This window comes from Emiliania huxleyi (genome assembly GCF_000372725.1).
Source record: "Emiliania huxleyi CCMP1516 unplaced genomic scaffold EMIHUscaffold_500, whole genome shotgun sequence".
NCBI lineage: Eukaryota > Haptophyta > Isochrysidales > Noelaerhabdaceae > Emiliania > Emiliania huxleyi.
The window spans coordinates 14374-31735 of NW_005198242.1; the positions used below are offsets into that span (position 1 = coordinate 14374).

Sequence of the window (17362 nt, forward strand, 5' to 3'; positions counted from 1 at the left end):
ATTCTTTAGCTCCGAGTAGAGGGGGTGCGGTCTGCTGCTAGGGGGGCCCACGGAAGCGCGAGGGAAAAATTCCGCCGCTGAGGGAAACCCGGAGCGCTGCCGTACGCCCTCGGAGACCTGTGTTATGGCCCTGCGACCGCGCACCCCCCCACGGTCGAGGAAGAGGGTGCGTTCTGCAGTTAAGGGGTAACCCGGTACACGGAACTATCCCTCGGAGACGTGTTATGGCCCTGGGACCACGCACCCCCCCCCTTACTTAGCTCTTAGGGGTCAGGGCTCTCTAGCCGGCGTAGCCCATGACCGAACTCGAAGTTCTCCAAGTGCTACAAGTGCTGGGCGACCCAAAACGATGTCGGGCCAGCTCGGCACGATCTATTCCAAAAAGCGCTGAGGGGTGGCCCGGTCTACGCTCTACCGTCGAGCTACCGGTAGACTTGGGTACCTCCTCGCCGTGCCGGGAGAGATCGCGCAACTCTGTGCTCGCCCGCGCGGGCGGGCGAGCGCTCGCCCGCCCGCGCGGGCGAGCGCTCGACACAGCATAGTTGCACGGGAGAGATCGCAGGAGAGATCGCGGGGGCTCTCTAGAGCCTGTCTCTCGCGGCGCCACGTAACAGGACGTTGAGATCCGAAAGTGACCTCTCCTGTGTTCCAAGCCCGCTGCTGACCTTCTCACTTCGACGCTCCGCGGCGGGGCCGCTTCGTGGCGGGCGCCTCCGGCTCTGCGGGCTCGCTGGGCTCGACCTTCATCGCCCGCGAGCCTCTCGTGCTCTTGCCCGCCGCGCCGCCTTGCCCGCCGCCGGCTTGCCCACCGCCGTCTTACCACCCGCCGCTTTCCCGCCCGCCGTCATGCTCGTCGCAGCCGAAACCGCATCTTCGACGTCGCCGCCGTCCTCGCCGCCGTCGCCACCAGCGCCGCCGCCCTCCTCAGCGCCGCCGTCCGCCGCCGCCTCCTCCGCCGCCGCCTCCTCCGCCTCCTCCGCCGGCGGCAGGGCGGGCATTTTGCACGCCGCCTCGAACCAAGGCCCGATGGGCGAAGGGGCGCGTATGACGCAGCGCCTCGCCTCGGCGTCGAGCCCTCCCCAGTCGGATCGCGTAACGCTGCCGAACACGTCGGATCAGGGTCGGACCAGAGTCGGAACAAGGTCGGGAAATAGGACCGTACCTGGGGCAGCTGGCGAAAATATGGATTTTTAGGGGCTATAGGGACAAAAATCGCGCCGCAGGCGCTATCAGGCAGGGACAAAGGGAGAAGTTCAGCTCTAGAGAGGCCGGTTCTAGCGAGGCTCCCGGCGTGGCGAAAATATGGATTTTTAGGGGCTATAGGGACAAAAATCGCGCCGCAGGCGCTATCAGGCAGGGACAAAGGGAGAAGTTCAGCTCTAGAGAGGCCGGTTCTAGCGAGGCTCCCGGCGTGGCGAAAATATGGATTTTTAGGGGCTATAGGGACAAAAATCGCGCCGCAGGCGCTATCAGGCAGGGACAAAGGGAGAAGTTCAGCTCTAGAGAGGCCGGTTCTAGCGAGGCTCCCGGCGTGGCGAAAATATGGATTTTTAGGGGCTATAGGGACAAAAATCGCGCCGCAGGCGCTATCAGGCAGGGACAAAGGGAGAAGTTCAGCTCTAGAGAGGCCGGTTCTAGCGAGGCTCCCGGCGTGGCGAAAATATGGATTTTTAGGGGCTATAGGGACAAAAATCGCGCCGCAGGCGCTATCAGGCAGGGACAAAGGGAGAAGTTCAGCTCTAGAGAGGCCGGTTCTAGCGAGGCTCCCGGCGTGGCGAAAATATGGATTTTTAGGGGCTATAGGGACAAAAATCGCGCCGCAGGCGCTATCAGGCAGGGGGAAGTCCGGCCGGAGCGCGGCCTGGACTTTTCCCTGCCTGATAGCGCCTGCGGCTAGTTGTGCCACATGATTACAATAAGGGCAGAAACAACTCTGACACGACGAGACAGCTTAACAGGCAGGAGATCATGGCAGTGGCTCGACCCAAGGCTTCCATCGCCGCTTACCCTCCACTTGCGCAAACACCGCCCATGGCTGCCTTTCCGTGTATGGGCCGCGAGGCAGGGCAGATGGCAAGAGGCACACCCTCTGGCCCAACTCAGGCGGTTGCTCGGGCACACATCTCCTCAGGCAGGAGGGGACGTGGCTGGGCCGCCCCTGGGCTGAGGATGCCCTCCCGCCACCGGGCGCGCCGGGGCTTACATCATCCCAATCTGGGCTGCAGATGCACGTCCACCAGTTAGTGCGAGACGATTTCTTCACCTTCTTCTCCTGACTAGCAGGAGGGACAGAAGCAGGCCGCTTGTTGCCGGAGAGGCTGCTGCTGCCGCCGCCGACGTCAAAGTTGCCAATGCCGCCGCAGTCGCTGCTGCCCGCGAAGCCGCTGCCTGCAATGCGCTGGCCACCGCCGCCGAAGCCGCCGAAGCCGAAGCCGCCGCCACCGAAGCCGCCGCCGCTGCCACCGAAGCCGCCGCCGCCGAAGCCGCCGCCACCGAAGCCGCCGCCGCCGAAGCCGCCGTCACCGAAGCCGGCGCCACCGAAGCCGCCGCCACCGAAGCCGCCGCCGCCGAAGCCGCCGCCGCCGAAGCCGCCGCCGCCAAAGCCGCCGCCGCCAAAGCTGTCGAAGCCGCTGCCAAAAGGTGAGCCACCCATCATGCCTACGCTCGGGTGAGCCACCCATCATGCCTACACTGAGGGGCTCACTGTGGCTGCCGCTAGCACCGGGGAGAGGCAAAGCGAGAGGCGCGGGGAGAGGCGGTGCGGCGGCGAGATGCGGCGCGATGGCGCGGGGCGGCGCAGCACCGAGAGGTGCGGCGGCGAGAGGCGCGGCGGCGGCGCGAGGTGCGGCGGCGAGAGGCGCGGCGGCGGCGCGAGGCGGCAGGGCGGCGAGAGGCATGGCAGTAGCGAGAGGTGCGGCGGTGGCGGCGGCGAGAGGTGCCGCGGCGCGCGGTGCAGCGGCGGCGAGCGATGTAGCGAGCGGTACAGTGTGAGGTCCGGCAGGAGGCGCGGCTAGTGCGGCAGCGAGCGATTCACAGACGGGTGCAGCGAGAGGCCCTGTGCGAGGTGCGACAGGAGGCGCAACAAGAGGCATGGCGGCGGAAGACGCGGCGGGAAGGCTGGCAGGCGGAGGTGCCCCGGAGGGGGGGTCTGCGCGAGGCGCGGTGGCGGCGGCGAGAGACGCAGTGGCGAGAGGCGAGGCGAGAGGAGGCACGGGGGAGGAAGGCGAGGCGGCTGACAGCGCGCCGGCGGCGGACAGCGCCCCGGCTAGCGACGAATGGAGGGCGGAGGTGAGGTTGGCAGCGGAGGCGGGAGCAGGAGCGGGGGCAGGTAGCCCAAGAGGGCGCTGGAACTGCAGATGCTGCTGCATGGGGCGAGCTGGCGGCGGCTCAGCTGGGGGGCTGAAGCTCACGCGTGGCAGCGCCTGCTTCTGCTCCTCACTCAGCAAGCTCTCGCCCTGGCGCGCCTTCCCGCCGCCGCTGCGGCTGTCAAGTCGTCCGAGCTTCTGGATGACAATCTCGCGAGGCGGCACAGGCGGCGGCGCTACAAGCTTGAACGGCGGCTCCTTGAGCAACTTGCGCAGGCCCAATTCAGGCGAGCCGTGGCCAGCGAGCGCGTTGGTCTCGAGCCCGAGCCACGGTTTGTAGTGCAGCAAGTCCTGCTGCTCCTTGTTTTGGATGTCCTTGCGCATGAGGTGTTGCGCATTGCCCTCGAGGTGCAGCCCTGTGGCCAGCTGCGGGGTGACGTTGGTGCCAGCAACATAGTCGGGTTGCACCTAGTAGGGACAGAGGCTCGGGGAATGCTCATCACAGGCAAGGTGCCAGGATTGCAGACCTGTTGACATCATGTGCTGTGAAGAGTGCGACGGTTGTGAAGAGAGAGCATGAGGGCATTGCGATAGATGCACACCCCGTTCCACCACTCCACGCCGCAGGTGTGGAAGCGCGGCTTGAAGATGTCAAACGCGATGTCGGAGAAGCGCGAGGAGGTCTGCTGGCCAGTCTTGCGGTACGGGTACTCGCCAGCTGGCGGGATGCAGTTCACCAAGCGCGCGAGGTAGTTCTCGGCGATCCGGTCCACCTCGTCCGGGGAGGCAATGAGAGCCTTGCCGTTGAAGGAGCGCTTGCACTGCCAGGTCTTGTCTGAGTTGATGATGAAAGCAGCCGCCTTGACCTACAGTGAGTACAGACATTCACCTACATACAATTATGGCACCAGAGGGGAAGCAACGTCGAGCACCTCAGCAGTCCAAACTTTGAGGACGTTCTGCCTCATCACCTCGTACTGCTTGAGGATGGTCGGCACGATGATGTCGCCCGTGCAGAAGGCCTCGTGCCAGTGGCCCGTGTCCTTCCAGGCCGCGATGTCCTCCGGCGACATGCTCTGCCCCTTCTTAACCTCGCGCGTGAGTCCGCGGAACGTGACCTATCACAGTCACGGTGATCTCTTCTCACACGGTGAAGTTTGTCACAGGTGTGTCTTTGGATGGACGTGTCTAGGCGGCCTCACCTTCTTTGCTATCTGCCCGTGGAGAAGTGCTTGGTCCACTAGCTCCTCGTAGCCCTTCTCTGGGTCGGTGGTCAGGTCTCGCAGCCGCTTGATGGAGAGCTCCCAGAAGAGGGGGTGCGTGTTGTTGAAGAGCGGAGTGATGGAGTGCCCCACGTGGTAGCGATCCTGCAGGATTGCCTGGACGCGAAGTGCCCCCTGCATAGGTTTGGAATAGAGGGTTGGCTGGGAGGGCAGTGAAGGGGGGGAGGGAGGGTGCGCAATCACACCTTGAGCATCTCAATCACCTTGGAATGCGACCGTTCAGCAGGCCCAGTAAAGCACGGCGGAACATTGTCAATGACACCAAACCTTGGCTTGAAGTTAGGCCGGTCATGCAGTGCCTCGAGGGAGCCGCACAGCCTCTCGAGCGAGGTCGAGTCCACCACCTCCTCCAGCAGCAGCTTGTTGGTCGTGACATCGACCGCGATGGCGAGCCAGGAATCCTTGCCGCCGCCAAGGGTGACGGCATTCCTCTTGTTGAAGTCAATGGCAATCACGTCGGTGCAGCTGCTGCCGCACAGCTGCGCCTCCCGAAAGGGGCGGTCGCGCTAAGTGCAACGGGACCGGGTGAGCACCGCAGATGCAGGCAGGCAGGGTGGCCTCTGTTAAGGGAGACGCCACCTGCAGGACCTCGAGAAAGCGGTCGCTGAGGACGCTCTCTGTGAGATGCGAGATGCCAAAGTGCTCGACGGACGAGAAGTCAGAAATGTGCTCAACGATATCCTCCAGCTTGGAAAAGTAGAGGAACTCGCCTCGCAGCTTCGCGTGCGCCGACTGCCCGGCCTGGTCGAGCTTGGACCAGGGCCCGTCGCCCACGAGTGCCTGGAGAGCGAGGGTAGTCCGTGGTGAGACATGGGCACTCGTCGAGGAAAAAGGGAGAAGGGAGGGGTCGATTCGCCTCGAGCGATTGCAACCACCTCTGAGCCGTGTCATAGTACTGGTTGACACGATGATTGGCACGCTCAGCCCCCGCCACGCGGGCCTTCTCCAGCGCCTCGGAGAAGCCTTGGCGGTGGCAGCAGTCGTACCTACGTGCAAGGCGATCGGTGGCAGCGAGGTTAGTAGAGGTGCAGCGGTCGGCAGAGATGGGCTCTGAGCGACAGGTTTCGGCGGCGGGGCGTGCTTCACTCGAGGGAGGTGGTGAAGGGTCGCGCAAGGAAGACGTCCTTGAACTGGTAGCGCGGGTCGAAAGGCAGAGAGTCGAGGAAGCCAATCACAGGCAAGAGGCGGTGGAGGACAACCGCGTCCGTGTGGTACGAGGTCTTCTGGCACGTCTCGCAGTACTGCTTGACAGCCGCCATGGGCTCCGGCAGCCCTGACGCGGCGAGCAGGACGAAGGGCGAGCGTGTGTCTGACGACCAGCCCACAGGCGAGGTGAACCACCTGCCGTTGCTACCGCAGCACTGCGGGTTCCCACACGGCACGCCCTCCAAGCCGCAGTCGTGGAGCATGCCAAGACTCTCCTTGTCTGCGAAGTTGATGAGGTGGTACTGCGAGCCCCCGACGATGGCGTCGAGCACGACAGGCCGGGAAAGGCGTCCGCGTGCAGGCCCGTCCTCTCGGCGGCGGCGGCAGCGCTCCACAGCAAAGAGCGGGGCCGCCGGGTAGGAGAAGGAGCCATCCGCAGCACGTGTGTCTGCGCCCTTCTCAGGCGGGTCGTGCAGCAGGGCGACGCGATCGAACGTAGGGCGGTGCCAGTGCACCTCCCTCTTCGTGCGAGTGGCCTTATCTCTCAGAGCCAACCCGCCCTTGTCAGCGGCATGCAGCGCCTGCGCAGCCGCGAATCCCTCGGCGATGCCCTGCTCAGTCGCCCGCGACAGCTCCAACAGGGTGTCGCTCGTGGGCTGCAGCGGCGGCGGCGGCGGCGGCGGCGAGACGAGCGGAAAGCTGGCAGCGGCTTCTCGCTGCGGCGCGCCGATGCCGGAGCCGACCTGAGGCGGGGCGGCTGTGGAGTATTACGGAGAGCGCGGTGGACGTCCCCTAGGGAGCGTGTGGCCGCGACTACCCGCCTTGCACAGGCAAGTCGCGACAACATGTATCAGGTGTGTAGCGGGACGGCAGGGCGGCGGCGCCTGAGACGAGCCTCCGTCTCGCTGCAGTGCACCTGCGGCGCCGCCGGCCTGCAGCGCAGTTGTGGAGGTGGTTTAGGCGGAGAAGAGCCGCAAGGGCGTGAAGGGCGGGTGAGTGGCAGTCCAGGCAGCGGGTGCCACCCCCTCCCTTCTCTCTCCTCGAGACTACTGAGGGGGGGTCGCTTCGAGCAGCCGTAGTGCTCTCCACTGACAGCCCCCCCAGACCCTTGCACATGGGCTCAATGGAAGCAATCTCGAGAGACGTGAGCTGTACAGTCTACGCTCCCGCTGCTCGCTCACCTGGGCCGGGACGTCCTCCCCGAGGAGCGCATCGAGATGATCGAGCTCATCAGGGCGGCGGCTGCTACCGCTTGCAGCGGGGACGGGTGCGGCGCAGACGATGGCGGGCGAGCCGCCGCGCCCGTCCAAGCAAGCAGCCGCGGCCGGCGCGGCCGGCTGAGGCGCGCCCGCGCCCGCATCGCCATTGGCCTGACGGGGCGGTGGGAAGGTATTAGTAGGTTCCCGAGGGAGAGACTGCGGGGAACACGTGCGCAGCGAGGAAGGAGGGTGGGTCAGTTGTGAAGACAAGTGCAGAGTGCGGTGTCTTGGAAGTCTCGGAGGAGTCTCGGTCGGCGGCAGTAGCATGCCGCTCAAAGTCCGGAAGCACTGCGGACCACATTGGCAGGAATGGACCCCGACCATCGATGGCGCTAATCAGTACAACCGAACGGCTCTGACACCATAGACGGTGCAACGAGAGACGGCAGCCACCGTCCGAGGCCATCGGAGGTCCATGTTGAGAAGACCTGGAGAGGTGCGGCTGTCCGCGAGGCAGAGGCGGTCTTGAGGCGCCAAGAATGAGCGAAGCGCGTCGACCGAAGTGTCGAGAGATCCATCCCCGCGCGCCGTGACGCCGGGCCGCGATGGGAGACATGGCCGCCGCTGTCAGCTGACCGTTGCACGGCCGTGCTTGCCACAGATCGGCGAGGCCCGCATCGCTGCTGACGCCGTCTGCAGTAAACCGGCTCGAACGCTCGGACGGCTCTTGCGGCCCACCCATCGCGACTTGGCCGCCTCTACGCGCGCCGGAGCACCGGCCGACGCCCGTCGACCGGCCCTCCAGCCGGAGGCGCGAGAGGCACCCGCCGTGGCCGTCCAGGGCCGCCGTGAGAGCGCCACGCAAAGTGCCCGAGTCGCGGCCGACGGCGGCGAGGCAGAGGCGGTCTTGGCGCGCCAAGAATGAGCGAAGCGCGTCGACCGAAGTGTCGAGAGGTGCATCCCCGCGCGCCGTGACGCCGGGCCGCGATGGGAGACATAACCGCCGCTGTCAGCTGACCGTTGCACGGCCGTGCTTGCCACAGATCGGCGAGGCCCGCATCGCTGCTGACGCCGTCTGCAGTAAGCCGGCCCGAACGGTCGGACGGTTCTTGCGGCCCACCCATGGCGACCTGGCCGCCTCTACGCGCGCCGGAGCACCATCCGACGCCCGTCGACCGGCCCTCCAGCCGAAGGCGCGAGAGGCACCCGCCGAGGCCGTCCAGTGCCACCGTGAGATCGCCACGCAAAGTGCCCGAGTGGCCGCCGTCGGCGGCGAGGCAGAGGCGGTCTTCAGGCGCCAAGGAATGAGCGAAGCGCGTCAACCCGGCGTCGAGAGGTCCACGCCCGCGCGCCGTGCCGCCGGGCCGAGGAGGGAGACATAGCCGTGGCCGCCCTCCGACGTGTGCGGGGCCGTGCGTGCCGGAGAGGCGGCGAGGCCCGCGTCGCCGATCACGCCATCTGCAGTAAGCCGGCCCGAACGGTCGGACGGCTCTTGCGGCCCACCCATCGCGACTTGGCTGCCATTACGCGCGCCGGAGCGCCAGCCGACGCCCGTCGACCGGCCCTCCAGCCGAAGGCGCGAGAGGCACCCGCCGTGGCCGTCCAGGGCCGCCGTGAGAGCGCCACGCAAAGTGCCCGAGTCGCGGCCGACGGCGGCGAGGCAGAGGCGGTCTTGGCGCGCCATGAATGAGCGAAACGCGTCGACCGAAGTGTCGAGAGGTGCATCCCCGCGCGCCGTGACGCCGGGCCGCGATGGGAGACATAACCGCCGCTGTCAGCTGACCGTTGCACGGCCGTGCTTGCCACAGATCGGCGAGGCCCGCATCGCTGCTGACGCCGTCTGCAGTAAACCGGCTCGAACGCTCGGACGGCTCTTGCGGCCCACCCATCGCGACTTGGCCGCCTCTACGCGCGCCGGAGCACCATCCGACGCCCGTCGACCGGACCTCCAGCCAGAGGCGCGAGAGGCACCCGCCGTGGCCGTCCAGGGCCGCCGTGAGAGCGCCACGCAAAGTGCCCGAGTCGCGGCCGACGGCGGCGAGGCAGAGGCGGTCTTGGCGCGCCAAGAATGAGCGAAGCGCGTCAACCCCGGCGTCGAGAGGTGCATCCCCGCGCGCCGTGCCGCCGGGCCGAGGAGGGAGACATAGCCGTGGCCGCCCTCCGACGTGTGCGGGGCCGTGCGTGCCGGAGAGGCGGCGAGGCCCGCGTCGCTGATCACGCCATCTGCAGTAAGCCGGCCCGAACGGTCGGACGGCTCTTGCGGCCCACCCATCGCGACTTGGCTGCCATTACGCGCGCCGGAGCGCCAGCCGACGCCCGTCGACCGGCCCTCCAGCCGAAGGCGCGAGAGGCACCCGCCGAGGCCGTCCAGCGCCACCGTGAGATCGCCACGCAAAGTGCCCGTGGCGGCCGTCCGCCGCATGTGAGAGTAGCTGTTGTGTGTAGTGTGGACGCTAGAGGTGGTGAAGGGCTAACGGGAGGAGGTATAGTGCGCGGGGAAGCGCGTCTAGAGCTTCCGGGGGGCTGGTATTAGTGGGCGGGTGGCGCGATCTGATACACACCTGGCAAGGCGCGATAGCGACGGTGGCCGCCTCGCCGCCGCACATGCTCGCATCCGCGCCGCCCGCGTCGCCGTCGGCCTGAGGCGAGGTAGTGGGAGGGTCTCAGCACGTGCTCGCGGCGGAGAGCGAGGCGTACGCGTGCTGGACGGCGTGTGGCGGCGCGCTCCGCCCACCGGGCGAGGAGAGCGCGGGGAGCGGCGATCTAGATGGGACCTGCGCCACCGAGCTGCCGCCCTCACCCTGCGGCGGAGGGCGACGCGGGCGATATTAGAGGCGGTCGTGCAATGAGGGAGATAAAGCAAGCGGAGGAGAGCGCGGCGCACGCGCGCTGGGCGGCGTGTGGCGGCGCGATGCGCATCTAGGGCGAGGAGAGCGCTGGTTGCGGCCATATGTGAGCTGTTCCAACGCTGCCTGCTCCACCGTAGCGATGAGCTTGCCGGCGAGATGGCAGTTGTACGCGTCGATCAGGCTGCCCCTGAAGATATTTACCGCCTCTGCCTCGACGGTACTGTCGAACTTTTTCCGCTCTGGGCAGAAGATGTGCTTGACCAGGCCCTTCGTGCTCGCGCCCGCGCCCGCGGTGCAGTGCGAACAGCTCGGTTTGATCACAGCACGGTCAAAGGGGTTGTGGCCGTTGCGTAGCGACCGCAGGCTCTTAATCGCATCACCTCGAAGATGCATGCGCGCTCTGCCACTCACTGTCCTGCCGCTGGGAAGTTCCTCGCTAAACACCGAGAGCAGCTGCTCGTCGAGCGCGGTCCGCTCGTTGAAGTAGGCTCCGCGGGCCTCGGCCGCGGCCCGCTCCTGCGCGACCGCCCGCATGCTCTGCACGAAGTGTGGGTTGATTCCCGGCTTGGAGTAGCACTGCGGCCTGCCTGACGCGAGCGGGCCCATCGTGCACCCGTTTTAGGGACAAAGCCCAACCGCACTTCTCGCTGCACTTTCTGCTGCACTTCTTGATTAGGGCGTCAAGGCGTGAACAGTGCCCGTGAAGTGCTAAATAAATGCTTCGGCTCCCGGCTGTGCAGCTCATCTGTTCCGACCCTGATCCAACCCTGTTCCGACCTTGTTCAAACCTAACAGGGTCGGATCAGGTCGGTGTTCACATAAGGTCGGATCAGGGTCGGATCAGGGTCGGAACAGGTCAGAGTGTAACCCTCCTCAGCGAGTCGCGTCGCGAGTTTCAAATTCTTTTTCGCACAACACTGGGCACGGGACTGGCGCGCACTGGAAATCGGGTCAAAATTCTTTTTCGGTTCCATGAAGGGGCGGAAGGAGCAGGCCGTCTTCTCTTCGTCGCTGCAGCCCCTTCACAGTGGCCCCCTTCTCTCGTCGCTGCAGCAGCCACTCCCCCTCCCCAAGCACTGCCGATGCCAAAGGGCGGGTCGCGACAGCCGCGGCAGGTGTCCAGCCTTCCGACGCTGGCTGCGCTGACGCTCTTCACCGGCACGATGTTTGCCGTCCCGCTCCTCATTCACCGTCGGCACATGCGCCTGAACAACCAGACGCCGCTCGCGACGAGCGACAAGCCGCTCTCGGCGGCTCAGGCGAGCCGGCACGGCCCGCTGCCCTGACGTATCCCCTTCCAACTAACCGCCAGGGCCTTCACTACGCCGCCCTCCGCCAAAACCAGGTGAGACGAGGCGCCCTCTTGCTGTTCCGCACGGCCGCGCCTTGCTCTGCGTCGTGTGATGCTTCACACCTGAGGCCAATAGGCGCCTACCTCAACACGGGCTCCGGAGCTGCGGCGAGCACCGTGCGGAAGCGACACCCGAATCCCGAGACGTTGCGCTCCCACCGTAGGCTCAAAGGACGTGGGGCTGGACCCAGACTTTGACCCCAAAACAGGCGTGCGCTCTGCGCCCTCGCCCGCGCGGTGGGTGGCGCCGCTCCCCCTCCGCGCACGCCGCCGGAGCGGCGGGCCGGCTCCTGGAGTAGGTACGTACAAGGGCAGAAAGGCGCAGATCGCAGATGCGAGCGCGGGAGGCGATCAGGGCGGCGTCTGGAGCCGGTAGTGCGCGGGCGAGAAAGTGGGTGGCGCGCTGCCGTGCATGCCGCTGTGAGTTTGCCGCTCGAGACGGTCGGGAAGAGAGGCGACGACCGGCCGCACGCGGCGGCGTTCTCGAGCGTTCGCTGCGCGAGTGCCGCGACACCAATGACACCGCCCCTGTTTGTGTGGAGTGCGCCACGGGCTCGCGTTCACACTGTATATAGTGTATTACCGCACGTATATACCGAGTAGAGCCGGAGCGGGGAAGCAAACATACCGCCACAGTCTCCACTTGTTGTGGACTTTGCGTTTCGTCCACCCACATTGGGCCACAGCGCGAAAACACTGAGTAAAACACACTGTGAAGGGCTCGTTCGCTTACCACCCACTGTGATTTTGTGTGAGCTCTGTGTCTTCCTTTGCCAACAACATACCTACAAACCGTACTCGAGTAAAGGGTGTGGATGCTGCGTTGACGGAAACGGAGGACGCGACCCACTTTCGCCACAGACGGTCCCGCGCCTCGCCACTATGACGGCCACACGACCGCAGCTCGTGTGCGTGTGGCCGTCTTTGTCCGGAGTGAAAAGTCCAACGCGCTCGTCGGTGACGGTGTCCTCCAACCTGCGCCACGCTCGGCGAACCTCGACAGCGCTTTCGGTGGCATGCAGCTCCTTGCGACAGAAGCCTGGAGAGCAGCTCCTCTGCTGCTCACACGCTCTGCACAGTTGACACAGCCTACTGTGCGGCTGCCACAGCTGTGACAGCGATGGGCTCGCCCTCACTGGCCCTCAGTCACTTGTGCTGCGGCTTGTGTGAGCGACACTGCTCGGCGACTGCCGGCACACTGTGAGACCGAGGGTATGAGGTAAAAGCACGCTACCAGCGCTTGATCACATCGGCCCCGAGGTCGGATCCATCTACTCTGTTGATGACAAGACTTGTCTACCGGCTGGAGCCGAGCAGGAGGGCCCGGCGACAACCCCCTGGTCAACTCACCCTCCACACCCCGTACACCGAGGAAACACTTCTATGATCTATCTTCTTGTGAGGACCAGTTGCGCAAGTAGTTGCGCGCGCAAGCCCCAACGCGATAACATACAGTCCTATACGGCGAGATATAGATATACGATATAGCAAATTGGAATGCAACAAAGCGCCGTACTCCGTTGGCACTTGGCTGTCAGCTCTCTCTCTTCCGCTGTCGACTGCCGTCGGCGGCGTCGCACACACCCACTGCGACGCGGCCGCCGTACGAGATGCTCCTGCCCGTGCCGCGGGCCGGGCGGTTGCGCTCCAGCGGCGCGGGCCGCACCGCCGCCGGCGCGCCGCGGCGCGTGCGCTGGGTGCCGATGCGGCCATGCAAGCAGGTCGCCCTCGCCACATGCGGCGGCGTGTTGGCAGCGTCCCACCCCCTTTTTGCGATTGCGAGGTGAAGCAGCATCACCTCGGAGCCGCCGTTGACGCGCAGCCCGCCCACGCCGTCGGCGCCGCGTGAGGCGCGCCACTCAAAGGTGTGTGCGCCGCACGGGCACCAGGCGCACGGGTCGACGCAGCTCTTGGCCTCCGCGAGAGGCAGCGCGACGCCCGCATCGCCCAGCCGCCCTTGCCGCACCAGCCGCTGCACCACGAAGGACATGCGCCAGTCGCTGCTGCCAGAGCCCCACCACTCGTCGAACTGCATCGGCCGCGGCTCCTGCAGGACGCGCCGCCACTTGCGCGACTCACGGAAGAGCTCTGTGGTGTTGTGCGCGATGCGCCAGGCCGTGAAGGGACCCCACGTGGCTGCGCCCCACGGGTTTGGCAGCAGCGGACACACAAACGAGCCGCGGGGCGGCGCGAGGGCGAGGTAGCGAGGCAGGTCGCCCCACAGGACATCGATGTCGCCCCACGCCCACCACGCCGCGCCCGCTAGCAACTCGGGCCACAGAGCCGCCATGAAGGGCTTGAGGTCCGTCACCTTGTTGCTGTGGTGGAGCAAACTCCCGGCCACCCTCGCCCTCGCCTCGGCCGCCAGAACGCTCGCATTCGCAGCCGCGCGGTCTGAGCTGTACATCACGCAACCCTTGCACTGGTAGCTCGGCGAGTCGTACGGCATGTCCACGCCCAGCTTCTCGCGCACCCGCCTGCGCACCTCGTCCCATTCCGCCGGCACAAAGCGCACGTTCGACGGCACCGAGACGTCCGGTGGAACCGACGCATCACCCACGATGAAGAACCGGACCAACTCGGCGTTGGGACCACCCATCGACGCGAGCGCAATCGGCAGCCACGGCGGCAGGGCTCCAAAGTACGGCACCAGCACCACCAACGTGCCGTACTTGGGTGGTGGTTCGTCCACTCCCTCATGTTCGAGCCGTGTCATGTGCCGCCTCCGCTGCTGCTGCGGTGGCTGCGGCTGCTGCCGCTGCAGTGGCGGCTGCTGCGGCTGCCCTCCCGCCGCCCGTGTGAGAAGGCGCTCGTGGACGATGGCATGGAGCTCGTCGCGCAAGCGAGGCCATGGCAGAGTGCCGTTGGCGTTCCACGCGTCTGCGAAATTCTTTTGCATCTGCTTCCAGTTCTGCGTCTGGTTGCTGCCCGAAGCTCGTTGGCCCGAAGTGGACGGCAGCACGATGCGCCGCACGCGAAAAGTCCTCTTGACGAGCCGCATGTACTGGTCCAGCCACACCCACGGCGCCTTCTCAAACCCGTGGTTGACCAGCTCGATCACTGCGCGGCCGGGGCGCATGTGCAGCGCGTTGATGCAATCGCCGCCGTGCATCGAGACAAAGACGTCCGTCTGCCGCATCTTGGCGACCACGGCGTGCAGCGACATTCCCGCGAGGGCGTGCGCCTCGCATCGCAGCGTCCAACCGCCAAGGAGCAAGCCGTCGCACGCAGCCACCACCTCGTTCAGGTTGAGGATGAATCGGCGCGCGTACCGTGCCTAGTACTAGCTGAGGAAAGTGGGAACACTTATCGTGCAGCGTATGCAGAGTGCCAGTTTGAGTGCAGGGATCTGCCACTGTATCGTGCAGCGTATGCAGAGTGCCAGTTTTGAGTGCAGGGATCTGCATTCAGCATCTAGGGGAACCGTGCCGCGAGCAGCACACGCAGCACGCCCGGCTCGGCCGAGACGGCGCTCGTTTTGAGCTGCGGCACCTTGAAGCCGAGCGCGGCATCGAGAGACGCCATGGCGAGCCACGCGGCACTTCCGCGCAACGAGCTGTGCGGGAGGATCTCGCACAGCCGCACGCTCTCGTAGCACGCGTCCTCGCACCGCAATGTGCGAGGCGACGTCCGCTCAAAGGTGCACACGCTACGTATCCGCTCGAGCCCCTCCACCGCATTAGTCCTCGCCAGCGCGCCCGAGCCGGTCGGCAGCCCCGAAAAGCCGAGTCGGTGCGGAAGCCGTCCCAACGAGAGCAGGTGCCCGAGAGGCAGCATCGTGTCGCGCCAAAAGTCGCCGTACGAAGGCTCAAAAACGGGCCAGATCATCGTGAGGCCTCCGGCCTCGCCACGCAGTATGGGTGACGGCGGCACCGCTCCGGCGCTCATGTTGTGGACGTCGCGCTGGAGGGGGCGCAACTTAAAGCTTTCGATGGGATCACGCATGAAGCGGCGCTCGGCGAGGACTTGGCGCACCTGCGATGACGCGTTCGGCCCGTACACGTCCAGCCGCCACGGTCGCTTGCGGCATCGAGCGGAGCACGTCGGCTGCGGCGTGGACAGCGTGAGGCACGCATTGTGCAGCATCGAGCACCGCCAAGTGTTGGGCACGTAGGACGGCACCGGGTTCTTGTGGTGCAGCACCAATGGCTGCGTGCGGTCGGCCATGGTGAGTCAGCGTGAGGCTGTGGACGAAGGAGCACAGCCGCGCTGTGAAGATTCGCCGGGCCTGGAGACAGCACCCCGAAACGATTGGCTAGAAGAATGCGAGAAGAGCTGAGCCAGAAGCTGTCGCGCGAGTCCAAGTCAGATCCGCGCGCGAGGGACGATCGTAAGTTTCGTTCCCCGTGTGAACTTCCGCCCTGGGAGGCAACCTTGGCGACTACGACCTCCTCAACCCCTCGTCGGCAGCGCGCCGCAAGCAGGTCCTCCTGGAGGAGGGCTGGCCTCGCGGCGAGTTGCCTTCCAAGGTGGGGTTGCGCGAGCACATGCAGGCTCGCCGCTGCGCTGCGGTCGGTATAAGGTGGGCCTGGCCTACCATGGCAATGCCGCTGAGACCGGTGAGTATTTGTACGACCCGAGCTACGCGCCGACGCTGGACATCGGACAAGTGGTCCACACGCTGAACAGAATGTTCAATCTCAATGTCCCACCCCCTTGCGCGCGGGCCTTCTAGGCGCCGCGGGTAGTCTCCCCCCATCCCCAGGGCCTCCAGGGCTCGCACCTCAACCTCTCATAGACCAGCGCAAAGCGCCATAACGTATATTCTTGTCAATAACAAGGTCTGTGAATCGTGCACTCGATGGTCTTCCCCGGCCCGTGCCGGGTACTCGTCCAGTCGATCTGACGTTTGGCTACACTAGTAGAGCCGTGGGCTCATTTCACTTTTTACTTATTTACAGAGCATCGCACCGCGCTCCTCATTTCATTTAGATCGCTTAGCAACACTCTAGCAACACTCTGTGTCTTAGCCGCTAGATGGTGCGGTGGGCTCCGTGCAGCTCCATCAGCTCACTCCGTTCGACTCGGCTCACGACTCGGCTCACAAAAAGCACCCGGCTCTGGTTTAGCCCCCAGCCCTACACTGACTGGACCCAGCGTCCCCGCGCAGCCTACACGATATACACGATGGCATGGTGCCCACCCTACACCCACCTCCCCGCGCGGAGCCGCTCCAACGCGACCGGTGCGCCCTGTCTGTGACCAACCAAAGCACCAAACTGAGGACTCTCTCTCCCCCCAAACACCAAACTGCCTCGAAAACTGCCCTTACCTACTACTTGAGCACTTGAGCACTGGGGATGTCGACATTCCTCGTGCTGAGCCGGTCTGTTGTGTAGGGGCTTGTATTATAAACACAGTGCAGGATTAACTTTCAGATTACCCGGTTTTGAGATCGCCTCGCAGATTACATTTACCCGGCCAACGAAATTGCGCAATTTCCGTCAAACCAGTTTACCCAGTCTCCCACAATTCATGTTTCAGCTTACCCGGTCGCTAACATTTCTCATGTCAGATTCCCCGGTCGACCATTTCTCGTCCAGATCACCCGGCGATATTTGCCTCGCAGATCACCCGGTGCGGCGAAATGTCGTTTCCAGTACCCGGGTGGCGAAAACAAATTTCTTTTTCCAGATCACCCGGCAGTGGGATGCGCCGGTATAGATCCGCCCGTCTGCGTCCGGTAAGTTGAACCAACGACAAATACTCGACGGCCGCCGGGTAAACTGGACGAGAAATTTGGTCGACCGGTAATGAACGTTAGCGGCCGGGGTAAGCTGAAACACATGAATTGTGGGAGACTGGGTAAACTGGTTCGACGGAAATAAGCAGGAAAATATCGTTGCACGTTGGCCGGGGTAATCTGCGAGGCGAGTAAATGCCATGACCCATGTCCAAATCGCAAACATAAGAAATCCAAACACCCACACAGCCAGGTTGCGTTACAAAACCTTGATTTTGACCATTACGCGAAAAAGGTACATCTCGGTGCCTTCCAGAGGCAGCTGCGACCCCGCCGAGTGGACGGTAACGCACAGCAGGTGGCGCGGTGCGTTACCGTCCACTTCCGCTGGGTCGCAGCTGCCTCTGCGCGTCCTGGGGATGTACCTTTGTCGCGCGCCGGAGACTACTCGACGCCGCTGAGATCGGAGATCAAGCTCTGACAGGTCGCACGTCGCTCCTTTGACGCCGACGTGACTCACCCGTGCAGATCACATCAGGACACGGT

At 65.1% G+C, this 17362-nt stretch overlaps 3 protein-coding genes across 3 annotated transcripts; 1 reads left to right on the plus strand and 2 right to left on the minus strand.

Annotated features, from left to right (window-relative positions):
- Positions 1–8251: 8251 nt before the first annotated feature.
- EMIHUDRAFT_246267 (hypothetical protein) lies at positions 8252–10388 on the minus strand (the record flags this gene model as incomplete). The annotated part of the gene is made up of 6 exons (XM_005766664.1): positions 8252–8604; positions 8717–8838; positions 9021–9403; positions 9495–9572; positions 9708–9734; positions 9915–10388. 6 exons carry the CDS (start codon positions 10386–10388, stop codon positions 8252–8254), a joined length of 1437 nt encoding a protein of 478 aa, XP_005766721.1.
- Positions 10389–10785: 397 nt separating this feature from the next.
- EMIHUDRAFT_445713 (hypothetical protein) lies at positions 10786–11921 on the plus strand (the record flags this gene model as incomplete). The annotated part of the gene is made up of 3 exons (XM_005766665.1): positions 10786–11049; positions 11208–11342; positions 11433–11921. Coding segments are annotated over 2 exons (354 nt in total), but the record flags the coding sequence as incomplete, so codon positions are not given.
- Positions 11922–12667: 746 nt separating this feature from the next.
- Positions 12668–15300, minus strand: EMIHUDRAFT_119564 (hypothetical protein; the record flags this gene model as incomplete). The annotated part of the gene is made up of 2 exons (XM_005766666.1): positions 12668–14410; positions 14626–15300. The coding sequence occupies 2 exons, from the start codon at positions 15298–15300 to the stop codon at positions 12668–12670; spliced, it is 2418 nt and encodes an 805-aa protein (XP_005766723.1).
- Between the last annotated feature and the right edge of the window lie 2062 nt (positions 15301–17362).